The sequence below is a fragment of the Petromyzon marinus genome, chromosome 64 (genome assembly GCF_048934315.1).
Source record: "Petromyzon marinus isolate PM22_M1 ecotype Great Lakes invasive population chromosome 64, UKy_Petmar_22M1.pri1.0, whole genome shotgun sequence".
In the NCBI taxonomy this organism is placed as follows: Eukaryota; Metazoa; Chordata; class Hyperoartia; order Petromyzontiformes; family Petromyzontidae; genus Petromyzon; species Petromyzon marinus.
In genome coordinates, this window is record NC_133730.1 from 10,041,480 (window position 1) to 10,060,992 (window position 19,513).

Here is a 19,513-nt window from a genome sequence, read left to right on the forward strand (position 1 = left end):
GAGTGCTGGGTCTAGAGCTAGTGCTGGGTCTAGAGCTAGTACTGGGTCTAGAGCTACTGCTGGGTCTAGAGCTAGTGCTGGGTCTAGAGCTAGTGATGGGTCTAGAGGTACTGCTAGGTCTAGAGCTAGTGCTGGGTCTAAAGCTAATGCTAGGTCTAGAGCTAGTGATGGGTCTAGAGCTAGTGCTGGGTCTAGAGCTAGTGCTGGGTCTAGAGCTAGTGCTGAGTCTAGAGCCTAGTGCTGGGTCTAGAGCTAGTGCTGGGTCTAGAGCTAGTGATGGGTCTAGAGCTAGTGCTGGGTCTAGAGCTAATGCTGGGTCTAGAGCTAGTGCTGGAACTAGAGCTAGTGCTGGGTCTAGAGCTAGTGCTGGGTCTAGAGCTGATGCTGGGTCTAGAGCTAGTGCTGGGTCTAAAGCTAGTGCTGGGTCTAGGGCTAGTGATGGGTCTAGAGATAGCGCTGGGTCTAGAGCTAGCGCTGGGTCTCGAGCTAGTGCTGGGTCTAGAGCTAGTGATGGGTCTAGAGCTAGTGCTGGGTCTAGAGCTAATGCTGGGTCTAGAGCTAGTGCTGGGACTAGAGCTAGTGATGGGTCTAGAGCTAGTGCTGGGTCTAGAGCTAATGCTGGGTCTAGAGCTAGTGCTGGGACTAGAGCTAGTGATGGGTCTAGAGCTATTGCTGGGTCTAGAGCTGATGCTGGGTCTAGAGCTAGTGCTGAGTCTAGAGCTAGTGCTGGGTCTAGGGCTAGTGCTGGGTCTAGAGCTGATGCTTGGTCTAGAGCTAGTGCTGTGTCTAGAGCTAGTGTTGGGTCTAGAGCTAGTGATGGGTCTAGAGCTAGTGCTGGGTCTAGAGCTAGTGTTGGGACTAGAGCTGGTGTTGGGACTAGAGCTGGTGCTGGGTCTAGAACTAGTGCTGGGTCTAGAGCTAGTGCTGGATCTAGAGCTGGTGTTGGGACTAGAGCTGGTGCTGGTTCTAGAGCTAGTGTTGGCTCTAGAGCTAGTGTTGGGTCTAGAGCTAGTGCTGGATCTAGAGCTGGTGTTGGGACTAGAGCTGGTGCTGGTTCTAGAGCTAGTGCTGGGTCTAGAGCTAGTGCTGGGACTAGAACTTGTACTGGGTCTAGAGCTAGTGTTGGCTCTAGAGCTAGTGTTGGGTCTAGAGCTAGTACTGGATCTAGAGCTAGTGATGGGTCTAGAGCTGGTGCTGGGTCTAGAGCTAGTGCTGGGTCTAGAGCTAGTGCTGGGACTAGAACTTGTACTGGGTCTAGAGCTAGTGTTGGCTCTAGAGCTAGTGTTGGGTCTAGAGCTAGTGCTGGATCTAGAGCTGGTGTTGGGACTAGAGCTGGTGCTGGTTCTAGAGCTAGTGCTGGGTCTAGAGCTAGTGCTGGGTCTAGAGCTAGTGCTGGGTCTAGAGCTAGTGCTGGGTCTAGAGCTAGTGTTGGGTCTAGAACTAGTGCTTCGTCTAGAGCTAGTGCTGGGTCTAGAGCTAGTGCTGGGTCTAGAGCTAGTGCTGTGTCTAGAGCTATTGCTGGGACTAGAGCTGGTGCTGGGTCTAGAGCTGGTGCTGGGTCTAGAGCTAGTGCTGTGTCTAGAGCTAGTGCTGGGTCTAGAGCTAGTGCTGGGTCTAGAGCTAGTGTTGGCTCTGGAGCTAGTACTGGGTTTAGAGCTAGTGCTGGGTCTAGAGCTAGTGCTGAGTCTAGAGCTAGTGCTGGGTCTAGAGCTAGTGTTGGGTCTAGAACTAGTGCTGGGTCTAGAGCTAGTGCTGGGTCTAGAGCTAGTGCTGGGACTATAGCTAGTGCTGTGTCTAGAGCTAGTGCTGGGACTAGAGCTGGTGCTGGGTCTAGAGCTGGTGCTGGGTCTAGAGCTAGTGCTGTCTCTAGAGCTAGTGCTGGTCTAGAACTTGTACTGGGTCTAGAGCTAGTGCTGGGTCTAGAGCTAGTGCTGTGTCTAGAGCTAGTGCTGGGTCTAGAGCTAGTGCTGGGTCTAGAGCTAGTGCTGGGTCTAGAGATAGCGCTGGGTCTAGAGATAGCGCTGGGACTAGAGCTAGTGCTGGTCTAGAACTTGTACTGGGTCTAGAGCTAGTGTTGGGACTAGAGCTAGTGCTGGCTCTAGAGCTAGTGCTGGTCTAGAACTTGTACTGGGTCTAGAACTTGTACTGGGTCTAGAGCTAGTGCTGGTGGTGATGATGACGATGGCTACTGCTGGACACCTGCTGCTGGTGCTGCTGTGTGTTGTGAGTGAGGGCCGAGTAGACGGAGGCTTTGTCGGCGTTCATGAACTCGGTGGGCGCGGTGCTGTAGCGGGGCTGCTGCTGCAGGGCCATGCTGCGCGCGACACGCACACACACAACAAAGACAAAGATCCCCCGTGTAGCCTTTAACAGACTATTGGGGCAAGTGCTGTTAGCGAGTAGCACCTTTGAAGGCCGGCACGGTATACGAGGGTGTGAGTGACCAGCACCATACCCGGCCGCCTTTGTTTCTTCAGTGGCGATGTTAACACTCCGCACCAGGTATTCATTTGAGGCTGAGTAGACCTAAGGGAGGCCAAGGAGCGCTTCAGTCAATCATCACTGGTGTTGGTCGCTGTGCGTGGGAAACGGACTCGGGTCGCCGCGTTAGCCCCTGCAGCTCCCAGCAGCAGCAGCAGCGCTGCCTGGAAGGCGTAGGGCATCTCGGCCTCCATCCGCTCCCTCTGGAGGAATCTTGTGCGAGCCTCCCAGGCCAGATCAGGAGTCAACTCCCACACTCACCGTGGCGTCTCCCCCGCGCGCTCCCGCCTCCAAATGGCGCCCCTCGGCACGGGAGGTCCACCAATGGCACCCATCTTGTGCGTGTTCCTCCATTCGGAGCCCCCTGGCCCCGCTCCGGCAGCAGCTCCCGCTGCGTTTTCCCGGCTCCCCTCTGCACGGTCCCCTGGGGGTCGGCGCCTCGTGTCGGCCAGCACCGCCATGCTGCTTGGTCAGCGCTTGACCACGGGAAATCTCGGCCGCTCTCCCCGTCGACGTGCAGCCCCCCTCTCTGTCGACGCTGTTCCGCTCCCGCCACCTGGCGTAGCACCCTAGCCATCGACGCTCGGACGCTCACTTTTTCCTCGACGTGTTGCTTCTCTCCTCCGTCGACACCCAGCCACTCTCTCTCTATCAACACGTAGTCACTCCCGTAGTCATCACCCAGCCACTCTCTCTATCAACGCGTAGTCACTCCCGTAGTCATCACCCAGCCACTCTCTCTCTATCAACACGTAGTCACTCCCATAGTAGACACCCAGCCACTCTCTCTCTATCAACACGTAGTCACTCCCTTAGTAGACACCCAGCCACTCTCTCTTTATCAACGTGTAGTCACTCCCTTAGTAGACACCCAGCCACTCTCTCTATCAACACGTAGTCACTCCTGTAGTAGACACCCAGCCACTCTCTCTCTATCAACGTGTAGTCACTCCCTTAGTAGACACCCAGCCACTCTCTCTATCAACACGTAGTCACTCCCGTAGTCATCACCCAGCCACTCTCTCTATCAACGTGTAGTCACTCCCGTAGTCATCACCCAGCCACTCTCTCTCTATCAACACGTAGTCACTCCTGTAGTAGACACCCAGCCACTCTCTCTCTATCAACGCGTAGTCACTCCCTTAGTAGACACCCAGCCACTCTCTCTATCAACACGTAGTCACTCCCGTAGTAGACACCCAGCCACTCTCTCTCTATCAACACGTAGTCACTCCCCTAGTCATCACCCAGCCACTCTCTCTCTATCAACACGTAGTCACTCCCGTAGTAGACACCCAGCCACTCTCTCTCTATCAACACGTAGTCACTCCTGTAGTAGACACCCAGCCACTCTCTCTCTATCAACACGTAGTCACTCCTGTAGTAGACACCCAGCCACTCTCTCTCTATCAACACGTAGTCACTCCTGTAGTAGACACCCAGCCACTCTCTCTATCAACGCGTAGTCACTCCCGTAGTAGACACCCAGCCACTCTCTCTATCAACACGTAGTCACTCCCCTAGTCATCACCCAGCCACTCTCTCTCTATCAACACGTAGTCACTCCCCTAGTAGACACCCAGCCACTCTCTCTATCAACACGTAGTCACTCCCGTAGTCATCACCCAGCCACTCTCTCTCTATCAACACGTAGTCACTCCTGTAGTAGACACCCAGTCACTCTCTCTCTATCAACACGTAGTCACTCCCCTAGTAGACACCCAGCCACTCTCTCTATCAACACGTAGTCACTCCCGTAGTAGACACCCAGCCACTCTCTCTATCAACACGTAGTCACTCCTGTAGTCATCACCCAGCCACTCTCTCTCTATCAACGCGTAGTCACTCCCGTAGTAGACACCCAGCCACTCTCTCTCTATCAACACGTAGTCACTCCCCTAGTCATCACCCAGCCACTCTCTCTCTATCAACACGTAGTCACTCCTGTAGTAGACACCCAGCCACTCTCTCTATCAACACGTAGTCACTCCCGTAGTAGACACCCAGCCACTCTCTCTCTATCAACACGTAGTCACTCCCCTAGTCATCACCCAGCCACTCTCTCTATCAACACGTAGTCACTCCCCTAGTCATCACCCAGCCACTCTCTCTCTATCAACACGTAGTCACTCCCCTAGTCATCACCCAGCCACTCTCTCTCTATCAACACGTAGTCACTCCCCTAGTCATCACCCAGCCACTCTCTCTCTATCAACACGTAGTCACTCCCGTAGTAGACACCCAGCCACTCTCTCTCTATCAACGTGTAGTCACTCCCGTAGTAGACACCCAGCCACTCTCTCTATCAACGCGTAGTCGCTCCCGTAGTCATCACCCAGCCACTCTCTCTCTCTCTCCGTCGACATGTAGCAACCCTCTCTGGCAACGACGACAATAGCGACGACAAGACGAGTCCAATCCCAGAACCGGCAGCCCAGAGCTCTCGCTCTCCGTTGTTGATATTCCCCTCGGTGCGGCTAGGGCAGAGCCAAGCCGAAGGAGGGGAGCCTGTGTTAACCTCTAGAGGGTTCAAGGGGCTTCCTCACGAGGTCTATCGTGACCCTTGGCCCAGTTCATTCGCCTTGCCGGCACACCACCGTGTATGCTCAGCGGCGTGTGCGCTAAGTGCCCCCCTGCAGTTGCTGCTGCTGTCCAACAGTCAGCGCTATGTCACTACACACACACTCAGTAGACACACACGCAGTACATACACACACACACACTCAGTAGACACACACACGCAGTACATACACACACACACACTCAGTAGTCACACACACACACTCAGAACACACACACACTCAGTACACACACACACACTCAGTACACACAAACACTCAGTACATATACACAAGCTCAGTACATACACACTCAGTGCATACACACTCAGTACATACACACAGTACATACACACACACTCAGTACAGACACACTCAGTGCATACACACTCAGTACATACACACACACTCAGTACACACACACTCAGTACACACACACACACTCAGTACATACACACGCACTCAGTACACACACACACACTCAGTACACACACACAATCAGTACACACACACTCAGTACACACACACACTCAGTACATACAGTGAGGGAAAAAAAGTATTTGATCCCCTGCTGATTTTGTACGTTTGCCCACTGACAAAGAAATTATCAGTCTATAATTTTAGTGTTAGGTTTATTTGAACAGTGAGAGACAGAATAACAACAACAAAATCCAGAAAAACGCATGTCAAAAATGTTATAAATTGATTTGCATTTTAATGAGGGAAATAAGTATTTGAACCCTCTGCAAAACATGACTTAGTACTTGGTGGCAAAACCCTTGTTGGCAATCACAGAGGTCAGACGTTTCTTGTAGTTGGCCACCAGGTTTGCACACATCTCAGGAGGGATTTTGTCCCACTCCTCTTTGCAGATCTTCTCCAAGTCATTAAGGTTTCGAGGCTGACGTTTGGCAACTCGAACCTTCAGCTCCCTGCACAGATTTTCTATGGGATTAAGGACTGGAGACTGGCTAGGCCACTCCAGGACCTTAATGTGCTTCTTCTTGAGCAACTCCTTTGTTGCCTTGGCCGTGTGTATTGGGTCATTGTCATGCTGGAATACCCATCCACGACCCATTTTCAATGCCCTGGCTGAGGGAAGGAGGTTCTCACCCAAGATTTGACGGTACATGGCCTCGTCCATCGTCCCTTTGATGCGGTGAAGTTATCCTGTCCCCTTATCAGAAAAACACCCCCCAAAGCATAATGTTTCCACCTCCATGTTTGACGGTGGGGATGGTGTTCTTGGGGTCATAGGCAGCATTCCTCCTCCTCCAAACACGGCGAGTTGAGTTGATGCCAAAGAGCTCCACAACACTTTCACCCAATTGTCCTCTAAATCATTCAGATGTTCATTGGCAAACTTCAGACGGGCATGTATATGTACTTTCTTGAGCAGGGGGACCTTGCGGGCGCTGCAGGATTTCAGTCCTTTACGGCGTAGTGTGTTACCAATTGTTTTCTTGGTGACTATGGTCCCAGTTGCCTTGAGATCATTGACAAGATCCTCCTGTGTAGTTCTGGGCTGATTCCTCAGCGTTTTCATGATCATTGCAACTCCACAAGGTGAGATCTTGCATGGAGCCCCAGGCCGAGGGAGATTGACAGTTATTTTGTGTTTCTTCCATTTGCGAAAAATCGCACCAACTGTTGTCACCTTCTCACCAAGCTTCTTGGCAATGGTCTTGTAGCCCATTCCAGCCTTGTGTAGGTCTACAATCTTGTCCCTGACATCCTTGGAGAGCTCTTTGGTCTTGGCTATGGTGGAGATTTTGGAATCTGATTGATTGATTGATTCTGTGGACAGGTGTCTTTTATACAGGTAACAAGTTGATATTAGGAGCACTCCCTTTAAGAGTGTGCTCCTAATCTCAGCTCGTTACCTGTATAAAAGACACCTGGGAGCCAGAAATCTTTCTGATTGAGAGGGGGTCAAATACTTATTTCCCTCATTAAAATGCAAATCAATTTATAACATTTTTGACATGCGGTTTTCAGATTTTGTTCAAATAAACCTACCATTACAATTATAGACTGATCATTTCTTTGTCAGTGGGCAAACGTACAAAATCAGCAGGGGATCAAATACTTTTTTCCCTCACTGTATGTAGTGTAGCACCAGTCAAGGTGGTTGCAGGAGGCACCTTCTTATTAACACTCTTCAGGTTCACACAGGCTCCCGTCCTTCCTTCTCGTTGCCGCATAGCCCAGCCTAGACTCGACCCTAACCGCGTTACACCGACGGCATCGACCAAGACAGCCAACAACTCTCCGGCTGCACAATCATCGGGTGAAGGCGCCAGCGACGAAGGCGGCGAAGACGACAGCGAAGGCGAGACGAGTCCACGCCCAGAACCGGCAGCCCGGAGCTCCCGCTCTCCGCTGCTTTTATCCTACTCGGCACGGCCTGGCTCCGCCCTGGCCGCGCCTCCCTTCTCGAACCCACTAGAGGGTTCCGGGGGCTTCCCGACGAGGTCTTCCGTGACCCTTGCCCCAGTTCTGCCACCCTGCCGTGACACACACCGTGTGTGTATGCTCAACGGTGTGTCAGCTAACTGTCCACCGCAGTTTGCGCTGCTGGACAGCAGTCGGCGCTATGTCACTACATCAGAAGCTGAAACCGGTGGACAGGCAGCGCCACCCTTCAACCCGAGGAACACTTCTAACATCAAACCCACGAACACGAAAGAAAGATGAAGATAAAAACATTTTTACAGTGCCCCCCGGCGAACCAACAACACACAGCCCAACGTGGTTCTCCCCGCAACCTGACAGCACACAGCACAACGCGACGCCCCCCGCAAACTGACAACACACCCAACGCAACCCCTTACACAGGCCCTTACCCCCAACACCCCCTCTCCCCCGAATCCCACAGTGCAAGGGAGAGTCCGCTTTCATCGGAACGTAGCTCGCGTGAGCCGGTCCTTGATACCGGTTACCCCCACCTTAGCAGGGTCTTGCGCCCCTGGGAGTTTGAAAATTGGGGAGAGATGAAGGAGGAAGAAGGAACCCGTGGCCTAAAGGGTGCGGCCCCTCCCTGAATTTTCAGCCACAGCTGTCCAGATCCGGTCCCCGAGACCTCGCACATTGCGGTCTCGGAGGGCCTCAGAGACCCGGGTCCGGTGGGGCTTGGGAAGACGCTGCCGGCAGGTCGGAGGGTGTCGGAGACACTGCCGGTGCCCCGCTGACACCCCAACACTCTAGAGAGATGTGGCCCGACCGGCCACACATGAAAGACTTGGCCGTGGGTTACCAGGGTGGGAGGGACTGCCCCGGCCGCCAGTCCACCCGCGGGGACCCTCTCATGCGCGTCTCCCGGCCACCCAACGCAGCCATCGTGTCCTCCATCCGCCATGGCTCAGCCTCCACCTTTTACCGATGCTGGTGGTCCTCGTAGGCTTTAATTTTTCAGGGCCGCCGTTAAGGACGAGATCTCTGTGCCGGCGGCGGCGGGCAGGGCGATCTTCAACTCCCGCGCCAGCGCCCTCAGCCTTTCCGCCACCTGGAAGTGGAGCGCCCCCTCACCCACGAGCGGGTATGCTTCCTGTCCCAGCACCGGCAGCGCCTCCTGGAAAGCGTAGGGTGTCTCGGCCTCGCTTAACTCTCCCTGGAGGAACCTTGTGCCGGCCTCCCGTGGAAGGTCAAAAACGGCCCATTGCAGCGCCGCCAACCTCTGCGCCCTTTCCGCGCGTTCCCATGCTCGCTGACCACGGTAGGCCTTCCAGGGGCAAGATGGTGCCCACCATGTGCACGGTCTCCAGTCTGGGCTCCTCCGCTTCCGATCCGACGAAAGCTCCAGCCGGGGTCTCCCTGTGACTCCTCTCCGCGCCGCTGATCACCGCGCGCCTTCCGCGACGTCCCGCGCCCCTCTCGACACTGCGGTCCTCCACCATGCCACGTGGTCGGCGTGTGACTGTGGAAAATTGTGCCGCTCTCCTGTCGATGCGTAGCCACTCTCCCGCAGATGTGTAGCTACTTACCCGCCGATGCATAGCCGCTCTCCCCACAGATGCGTAGCTGCTCCCCTCCTTCCTTGTCGTTGCCATACAGCCCAGCCTAGACACAACCCTAACCGCGTTACACCGACGGGGTCGACTGAAACAGCCAACAACAATCCGGCTGCACAATCATCGGGTGAAGGCGCCAGCGATGAATGCAGCGAAGACGACAACGACGGCGAGATGAGTCCACTCCCAGAACCGGCAGCCCGGAGCTCCCGCTCTCCGCTGCTTTTATCCTCCTCGCCGCGGCCTGGCTCTGCCCTGGCCGCGCCTCCCTTCTCAAACCCACTAGCGGGATCCTTGGGCTTCCCGACGAGGTCTTCCGTGACCCTTGCCCCAGCTCCTCCACCCTGCCGGCACACACACCGTGTGTATGCTCAACGGTGTGTGCGCTAACTGTCCACCGCAGTTGACTGCTGGACAGCAGTCGGCGCTATGTCACTACATCACCTCACCTTCTCCGTAAAAAAAAAAAAACAGCCGCCCTGGCTGCCAATACAGCAGCCGCTGTATTGGCAGCGGGTCGGAGGGTGTCGGTGATGCGACACACACACTCGGTACATGTACACACACTGAGTATACACGAGGTCGTGGGTTCGATCCCGACCCTAACTATGCCTGCTGCTGTATATTTGAAGTTTGCGTGTCTCTCTCCCTCATCATCATCACATTGGCTAGGAGATGATAACTACCTCGCCTGGTCTCCAGGAGGTCGTGGGTTCGATACCGACCCTGACGATGCCTGTTGCTGCTGTATATTTGGAGTTTGCGTGTCTTCTCTCCCCCTTGGTCGTGTGGATTTTTCCCAGAGTCCTTCGGCTTTTCCCTCCACATTCAGAATCGACATCGCGGCGTTTAGACTTCAGAGCATGCGGCTCCTGCTATAAATGTCCATGCGATGATAAGCCACTTTGGTTGAGCTATCATTTGTATCCATTTGCGGGGAGCGGTGGCGTAGTGGTCAGCGCTCTGCGCTACAAACACAGCTACCCGAGTTCGATTCCTGCTCGTGGCCGCCAACATCAGTGCGATTACCTAAACCGGTCCTCGGCCTCCCCTAGGTCGACTCAGCCTCAAATGAGTAGCTGGTGCGGTGTGTGAACATCGCCACTGTAGAGACAAAGGCGGCCGGGCGTGGTGCTGGCCACCCACCCCCTCGTGTGCCATGCCGGCCGTCGTCTGTTAAGGCTATAAGCGGGATCCTTGTCTGGATGTTGGTGATGGTGATGATGCAGGTGATGGTGCTGATATTGGTGGTGGTGATGGTATTGCAGTTGGTTGGGGTGATGGTATTGATAGGGGTGGTGTTGGTGGCGGTGCACGTGGTGATCGTTATGATGATGGTAGTGATAGCGGTCATAATGGTGGTGATGGTGTTGATATTGGTTGGGTTGATGGTGGTGATATTGGTCGAGGTTATGGTGGTGGTGATAGTGATGGTGGTGGTGATGGTGGTGATGGTGGTGGTGGTGATGGTGGTGATGGTGGTGATGTTGGTGGTGGTGATGGTGGTGATGGTGGTCATAGTAGTGGTGGTGATGGTGGTGATGGTGGTGATATTAGGCGTAGGGGTGTTGATGATGGTGATAGTGGTGATGGTGGTGATGGTGGTGATGGTGGTGGTGGTAATGGTGGTGGTGATGTTGGTGGTGGTGATGGTGGTGATGGTGGTCATGCTAGTGGTGGTGATGGTGGTAATGGTGATGGTGGTGATATTAGTCGTAGGGGTGTTGATGATGGTGGTGATGGTGGTGGTGGTGATGGTGGTGATGGTGATGGTGGTGATGGTGATGGTGGTGATGGTGGTGATGTTGGTGGTGGTGATGGTGGTGATGGTGGTAATGGTAGTGGTGGTGATGGTGGTAATGGTGGTGGTGATGGTGGTGATGGTGTTGATATTAGTCGTAGGGGTATTGATGATGGTGGTGATGGTGGTGATGGTGGTGGTGTTGGTGGTGATGGTGGTGATGGTGGTGATGGTGGTAATGGTGGTGGTGATGGTGGTGATGTTGGTGGTGGTGATGGTGGTGATGGTGGTCATTGTAGTGGTGGTGATGGTGGTCATGGTGGTGGTGATGGTGGTGATGGTGGTGATGGTGTTGATATTAGTCGTAGGGGTGTTGATGATGGTGGTGGTGATGGTGGTGGTGATGATGGCTGTGATGGCGGTAATGGTGATGGTGGTGATCGTGATGGTGGTGATGGTGGTAATGGTGGTGGTGGTGATGGTGGTAATGGTGGTGGTGATGGTGGTGATGGTGGTGATGGTGGTCATGGTGGTGGTGATAATGGTGGTAATGGTGGTGGTGATGGTGGTGATGGTGTTGATATTAGTCGTAGGGGTGTTGATGATGGTGGTGATGGTGGTGGTGGTGGTGATGGCGGTGATGGCGGTGATGGTGGTGATGGTGGTGATGATGGTGGTGATGGTGATGGTGGTAATGGTGGCGGTGATGGTGGTGATGTTGGTGGTGATGGTGGTGATGGTGGTCATGGTAGTGGTGGTGATGGTGGTAATGGTGGTGGTGATGGTGGTGATGGTGGTGATGTTGGTGGTGGTGATGTTGGTGATGGTGGTGATAGTGATGGTGGTGATGGCCCTCACTTGTGAGTGTCGTCCTTCACCCCGTAGCAGGAGGAGCATTTGATGATGGCCCCGATGATGCAGAGGATGGAGGAGGCCCACCCCATGTAGAGGCACCATCCGTACTCAAACCTACTCGTCACCACCATCACCACCACCATCATCATTACAATCGTCAACATCGTCATCACCACCATCGTCATCATTAGAATCCTCATCAACATCGTCATGATCATCATCAACATCGTCAACATCGTCATTATCATCAACATCAGCATCGTCATCGTTAACACTGCCGTCATCACAATAACCATCATCGTCATCAATATCATCACGAGATCCATCATTATCAGCATCATCAACATCATCAACACCATCAACATCATCTACATCATGAGAACCATCATCATCATCATCTACATCATAAGAACTCTCATCGTCATCAACATCATCATGAGAAGTCTCATCGTCATCATCAACATCATCATCAGCAGCATCATTATCTTCATCATAAGAACCATTATCATTAAGCGTAGAGAAAGGAGGACCATGACACTTACACCCACGCACACTCACTGACTAATTCACAATCATGGACTCATACTCACACTCGCAAACTCACACTCACTCATACTCACTCACTTTCACTCACTCACATACTCGCTCACTCACACACACTCACACTCTGTCACTCACAACAACAACAGACATTCGCCACTAAATGGCGGTGACGTCACCACGACGCTTGTGCCAGGCTATGTGCACCTTGAGGCCACGTGAAGTGTCGAACGCCCGCTGGCAGGAGGTTATGGGGCAGACCCAGATGCCACAGGTCGACTGACTGAGACGACTGGCTGATGCACCACCTGTGCCCCCTACTGTGCCAACTTGCTGTGCTTTAGCCACCCGGTGTTCCGCTCATTGTTGTGAGCGTCGCTCCTCTGCTCTCCGTTGTTGTTGGATAGCGACTGCCTCCAACTGCCCAGTCGCGTCGTTCACCAGCCTCCTCCACAGAGGCCGATCTTGACACCGCTGGTACCAGTCATCGGCAAGTCCACTCAGCTCCACATCCTCTTGTACCAGATCACTCCATCTCTTCTCTAGCCTGTGCCACACCAATTTAGCCCCCTCTATCCAGCCGAACAAAAGTTGTTTAAGCATGCGGTGGCTGGGCATGCGGGCTACATGGCCCAGCCAACGCAGCCTTGCCTGCCAGAGGAGCTCACCGATGGGACTTTGTCCAGATTTTTCAAGGATTTGTGAGCTCCTCACACAATCCAGCCTGGTTAAACCCAGGATGGATCATAGGCAGGTCAGCCTAAATGTTTCTAACCGGCAAATATGTTCAATTAGGGGGGTCCACGTTTCGCAAGCGTAGAGAAGGGAGGGGAATGAAAGGCCGAGAAGCCCTGAAGCTTCGTGCGGAACGACAGACCAGGTAGCTTCCACACAGCGTTATGTAACCGATGAAAATATAATGCCGCTCGACTGATTCGGAGTGAGACCTCTGCTGTCAAACCGGAGCCGGTCATGAACTCACAGCCCAGGTAAGGGAAGCTCTCCACTCTCTCCACAACTGCCCCAAGACCTATACTCACTCACTGACACACAAGCGCTCACTCACACACACTCACACACACTCACACTAGCGCACACTCACTGACTAATTCACACTCACACCCACTCACTCACTCACACTCACTTATACTCATTCACACTTACACTCACCCACTGACTAATTCACACTCACACCCACCCACTTACACTTACTCACATTTACTGACTAATTCACACTCACTCACAATTACTCACACTCACTCAATGACTAGTCACACTCACTCACTGACTAATTCACTCTCAGTCACTCATCCTCCACGGACCCGGGGCTAGACCATACACACTCCACACAGCCAGGCTACCCAAGTCAGGAATCTAACTCAGGGCCCTCTCGTTGTGAGCCGCAGGGGGCACCACCACATCGCTACCACCACCACTGCACAGCTACCACCACTGCATCACCAGCACCACCACCACTGCACTGCTATCACCACCACTACACCACTGCCACCAGGGTGCCGCCCCCTCACCGGGCGCCCAAGAGGTTGGGGTTGTAGAAGTCCACGGTGATGCGGTGAGCGTAGAACGAGAGTGCAACCATCGAGCTCAGGCCTGGGGGGGCGTTTGGGGGGGGGGGCACGGGGGGATAAGTGAACAGTGGAAAGGGCCAAGGGGGGGCCGATGTGGCCGCCAGTACTGGCGTGTCCGGTAGAATCTGCGTGTCCGGTAGAATCTGCGTGTCCGGTAGTACTGACGTGTCCAGTAGTCCCAGAATGTCCTGTAGTACTGGCGTGGTCGCTAACACCGGTGTGTCCAGTAGTACCAGAATGTCCTGTAGTACTGGCGTGGTCGCTAACACCGGTGTGTCCAGTAGTACCAGAATGTCCTGTAGTACTGGCATGGTCGCTAACACCGGCGTGTCCAGTAGTACCAGAATGTCCTGTAGTACTGGCATGGTTGCTAACACCGATGTGTCCAGTAGTACCAGAATGTCCTGTAGTACTGGCGTGGTTGCTAACACCGGTGTGTCCAGTAGTACCAGAATGTCCTGTAGTACTGGCATGGTTGCTAACACCGATGTGTCCATTAGTACCAGAAGGTTCTGTAGTAAAGGAGTGGTCGCTAACACCAGTGTCATCGCTAATAATGGCGTCTCCGGCAATACTACCGGTCTATCTGGTGGTATTACTGGCGTGTCCGTTGGTAGTATCGGTGTGTCTCCTGGTACCGGCTTGTCCCCTCACCTGTGATCAGGTACAGGGCCCCTGCCGAGGCCACGATCCGCGCCTTCAGCCGCCAGTTGGGTCCCCCGAAGCGCGAGCACTTAATGCCCAGCAGCGCCAGCACCGTGCCCAGGTGGCCCATCACCAGCGACAGCACCATCAGGCCCTGGCACACCTTCAGGTGCACTGCGGGCAAATGCGGTGGACGGCAACAATGGGCTGGTGATGGCGGTGGTGGTGGAAGATGGCGACAGCGCCGCAGCAGCTGGCTGCTGTCCTGTGTCGCTCCCACTGCTTCTCTACTACTAGCGGAAAGTACCCGGCGTTGCCCGGGGGAAAAATACGTTTCAAACCTTATCTTAAAAACATAACATATACATACACAAATACGGAGCTATTGTGAAAGCGTGGCATGCCATTTGTCTGTCCATTTCTCCGTCAACAAAATTATAAGAGGCTGGCAGAAGTCCAAAATGTTATAGAAAGTGGGGGGTAAATAGTTGATCTCAAAGGTTTCCTAAAATTGTCGACCTCTCCCTGAAAAAATATTTGTACCCCCGCGTAGGCATATATACCTACACACCTTACATACAATAGAGTTAGTAGTATCTATTGACTCTCTAGTAGTAACTACTAACTCTATAGCAGAATCTACTGACTCTATAGTAGTATCTACTGACTCTATAGTAGTATCTACTAACTCTATGGCAGTATCTACTGACTCTATAGTAGTATCTACTGACTCTATAGTAGTATCTACTAACTCTAAAGTAGTATCTACTGACTCTATAGTAGTATCTACTGACTCTATAGTAGTATCTACTAACTCTATAGTAGTATCTACTAACTCTATAGCAGTATCTACTGACTCTATAGTAGTATCTACTGACTCTCTAGTAGTATCTACTCACTCTATAGTAGTATCTACTGACTCTATAGTAGTATCTATTGACTCTGTAGTAGTAACTACTAACTCTATAGCAGTATCTACTGACTCTATAGTAGTATCTACTAACTCAATAGCAGTATCTACTGACTCTATAGTAGTATCTGCAGACTCTATAGCAGTATCTACTGTCTCTATAGTAGTATCTACTGACTCTATAGTAGTATCTACTGACTCTATAGCAGTATCTACTGTCTCTATAGTAGTATCTACTGACTCTATAGTAGTATCTATTGACTCTGTAGTAGTATCTACTAACTCTATAGTAGTATCTACTAACTCTACAGTAGTATCTACTAACTCTATAGCAGTATCTACTAACTCTATAGTAGTATCTACTAACTCTATAGTAGTATCTACTAACTCTACAGTAGTATCTACTGACTATATAGTAGTATATGCTGACTCTATAGTAGTATCGACTGACTCTATAGCAGTATCTACTGACTCTATAGCAGTATCTACTGACTCTATTGTAGTATCTAATAGATTGCGACGTTTCAACCGCAAAATAAATCCAATAATCGATATATTTAGCACGACAAGTGAGCGGTGGCATCACACATCTGTGATGTCACCCGCATGCGGCAGCGCTACGCAGTGTGCCTGCTGACGTCACGCATACCCCCCCACCCTCCGCGTAGGCCGTGTATCCCGCACAAATACGCGGCACAGCTGTCTCAATATTCTCAGTCAACGTGACTATTTTCAGCTCGCTCTTAAAAATAAAGCAGAAAATGCATCTGTTTGCGTGAAGCAGCAAAAACTCTTCAATGCTGAGCTCTGACGTCATGAAATTTGCACAGCTTCTGGAATTTCGAAGGGAACGCGACAATTTTCAGCTCTCACGTCATTCCCTTCCTGAATTGCCTAAATCGTTTAGCATACTTCCCAAATTGCTACAAACTTGACATTTGGCATGTGGGTAGCTTCCAGTCTGTACACAATGCTAAAAGTCGAAAAATAGCCTTCTAAAAAACAAAATTGGGGAGGGGGGGGGTGCAATAATGGATATAATATATTGCACGGCAAGTGAGCGGTGACGTCACATCTGTGATGTCACCCGCATGCGGCAGCGTTACGCAGTGTGCCTGCTGCTGACATCACGCATACCCCCCCCCCACCCTCCGCGTAGGCCGTGTATTAATCCAAGTCAAGAATCCAAGTCTCGGGCAAATCCGGGTAGTAAAGCTAGTACTGCCTATAGTGGTATCTACTGCCTATAGTGGTATCTACTGACTGTAGCAGTATCTACTGACTATAATAGTCTCTACCGACCATACGGTAGTATCTACCAACTCCATCGTAGCATCTACCGACTCTATAGTAGTAACTACTGATGATAGTAGTATCCACTGACTATAGTAGTAACTACTAACTCTAAAGTAATATCTACTGACTCTATAGTAGTATCTACTGACTGTATAGTAGTATCTACTGACTGTAGCAGTACTTACTGACCGTAGTGGTATCTACTGACTGCAGTAGTACCTATTGACTCAATAGTAGTTTTTTGCCGACTCTATTGTAGTATCAATCAACTCCATAGTAGTAAATACTGACTCTACAGTAGTATCTAATGACTATAGTAGTATCTACTGAATCTATAGTAGCAACTAATAACTTCATAGTAGTATCTGCTGACTATAGCAGTATCTATATCAGTATTTGCAGACTCTATAGTAGTATCTACTGACTGCATAGTAGTATCTACTGACTCTATATCAGTATTTGCAGACTCTATAGTAGTATCTACTGACTGCATAGTAGTATCTACTGACTCTATATCAGTGTTTGCAGACTCTATAGTAGTATCTACCGACTATAGTAGTAATTGCTGACCCTAAAGTAGTATCTCCTGAATCTATAGTAGTACGTATTTACTCTATAGTAGTGTCTACTTACTATAGTCGTAACTACTAACTCCATAGTAGTATCTGCTGGCTCTACAGCAGTATCTGCTTACTCTATAACAGTATCTGCTTACTCTCCAGTAGCATCTACTGACTCTATAGTCGTATATACCAACTCTATAATAGTATCTATCGACTCTATTGCAGTTAACTACTAACTTAAGAGAGTGCCGTGGTGAGGCCTAGTCCCGTGTAGAGGCCCCAGCCTCACCTAGATTGCCCAGCAGGCCGAGGTGGCACCTTTGCAGGCTGGGGCTGGGCTGCTACCCCCCCCCCACCACCCCCCGCCCGCTCAACAGTAATAGTATCTAAGGACTACAGTAGTAGTATCTACCGACCCCATAGTAGTAAGTGCACACATTGGGGTGGGGGTGGAGAAGATGACATCACACTGAAGAATTTACCTCGACGTTGTGTATTTTTTTTGCATTTATAACGCGAATGAGAATTCCCCCTCACTGATCGCGTGTGTGCGTTATTAGGGTAACCACCTGTGCTTATAAAAGGAACAAATTGTAAATTTAACAACTTTAAACTTGACAGATGTGAAATACGAATGGCGCTTTTCGTCCCGAGGCATATCGCGTGGTATCCGTGTACTTTTTAGATATGTAAACCCCACAGTTTGTCAGTATAAAAGGTCACAAGGTACCCACATAGTCAGAAACACAGACAGACAAACAATGACTTTTATAGGTAAGATTACCACACCTCGTACCTTGCCCACGTCTTTCTTCACTATCCCCTGCTCTTCTTACTTTAATTGTTCGCTACATCTTCTTTCTTATTATTTATTTTGTTTGATCATTACTTTAGTGGCGCACTGCAGACGCCCCGCAGCGCTGCAACAGCTGACAGCTGCCGGCTGCAGTGTCGCGCAGCCCGGCTTACCTGCCGCCTCGCACAGCTCAGGGGCTGTGCCGGCGAACGCGGCCATGCACGATGCTGGAGGACGCCGGGGCTGCACTGTTCATGCAGTGCGGCTCATCAGCCTCCCCGGGTCCGATTTCTGCCAGAGACGTGCTCACAAGGCACCTATTCCGCCCCTATCAGCGAGTGGGAGCTCGGCGTGGTCCATTCACTGCTCATCACCACCAGCAAGTGGGAACGTGACGCAGATTGTCCACCGCTCAACACGAGAGAGTGGGTTTGCCTGCTGCCCAGCACCACCAGCGAATGGGAGCTCGGCGAGGTTCGTCCCACCCTGCTGCATCACCTGCGAGCTGGAGCACAGCGCGCGGTCAGCTACTCCACTGGACCTCGTGTTCTTCCGGCCGCTCCATCGTACGCGCCGCGTGCGTGGTCATGTCCGCCGGCGTATGTGCTCAACGAGTGTTTACGTAGGCGTGTACGCACCCGCCACGTGTGTGGGAGCGCGTGCTGACGGCGTGTATCTTGGCCACCACTATCTCGCATTTCTGCTCTGGGCCGCACAGCCGCTGATCGGAGTCCACCCGAATCCTGGCCCCCCAACACCACCACCCATACAGCGTGGGCTGATATAATAGGGCTTCGACGTGCACCATCTCCTCACCACCTGCACCTTGAATCCACGCTCCTAAGGACGCTCTTTGGCCTCGGGCTTCTTCGCGATCAACGTCAGAGACTGCATCGGCACCGTGGTTGCAGAGGCGGTAGGGGCCGCTGGTCACAGGTCAACCTTCAACCAGCTATTTCCTTTGACCTCTCGACGCCGAGCCTCTTTGGATCTTCACACCCACCCTTACCCATCCGCCTCGGCCTACTCAACTCATGCTCCATTACCAACAAATCAGCCCTCATTCAGGATACCATCACGGACCACCACATCAACATTTTGCTTATTACCGAGACCTGGTGCAGGCCAGACTCCCCGCCAGCCATCTCTTTGGAAGCCGTGCCCCTGGGATACAAGGTTCTTCACAAACCTCGCATGACTAACCAGCGGGGTGGTGGCTTAGCGGTCGTCTACAATGCTGACTTGAAAATTAAAGAGCTCTATCTACCGATGGCTCCCGCCATCTTTGAGGTCCAGTCTGTGTCCCTCACTACTAACACCGAGTGCTTTTCCCTCTTTTCCATCCATCGTCCTCCAGATGACAGCATCGCTACCTTCTTAAACGAGCGTTACGATATCTTTTATCTCATTCCTAACCCATCTCACAGGCTGGTGCTTACTGGAGACTTTAACTGCCCCGGCAATACTTCAGCTTCCATTGATAGCCACCTCGCGTCAACCTTGGCCTGCCATAACCTGGTCCTCACCAA

General features: G+C 52.0%; 1 protein-coding gene and 1 long non-coding RNA gene across 2 annotated transcripts in view; one reads left to right on the forward strand and one right to left on the reverse strand.

Annotated features, from left to right (window-relative positions):
* The window catches only part of LOC142906430 (uncharacterized), a 114,288-nt gene that overhangs the window by 44,724 nt on the left and 50,051 nt on the right, over window positions 1-19,513 (forward strand). The gene's annotated exons all lie outside the window — the stretch shown is intronic.
* LOC116957863 (claudin-7-like) overlaps window positions 1-19,513 on the reverse strand; it is a 28,982-nt gene that overhangs the window by 6,476 nt on the left and 2,993 nt on the right. Inside the window, exons 2-5 of the mRNA XM_076054140.1 lie at window positions 14,429-14,593; window positions 13,715-13,796; window positions 11,649-11,759; window positions 2,200-2,314 (exon numbers count right to left, since the gene is read on the reverse strand). Coding sequence (XP_075910255.1) covers window positions 2,200-2,314; window positions 11,649-11,759; window positions 13,715-13,796; window positions 14,429-14,593 — 473 coding nt within the window. The remainder of the gene's footprint in view (window positions 1-2,199; window positions 2,315-11,648; window positions 11,760-13,714; window positions 13,797-14,428; window positions 14,594-19,513) is intronic.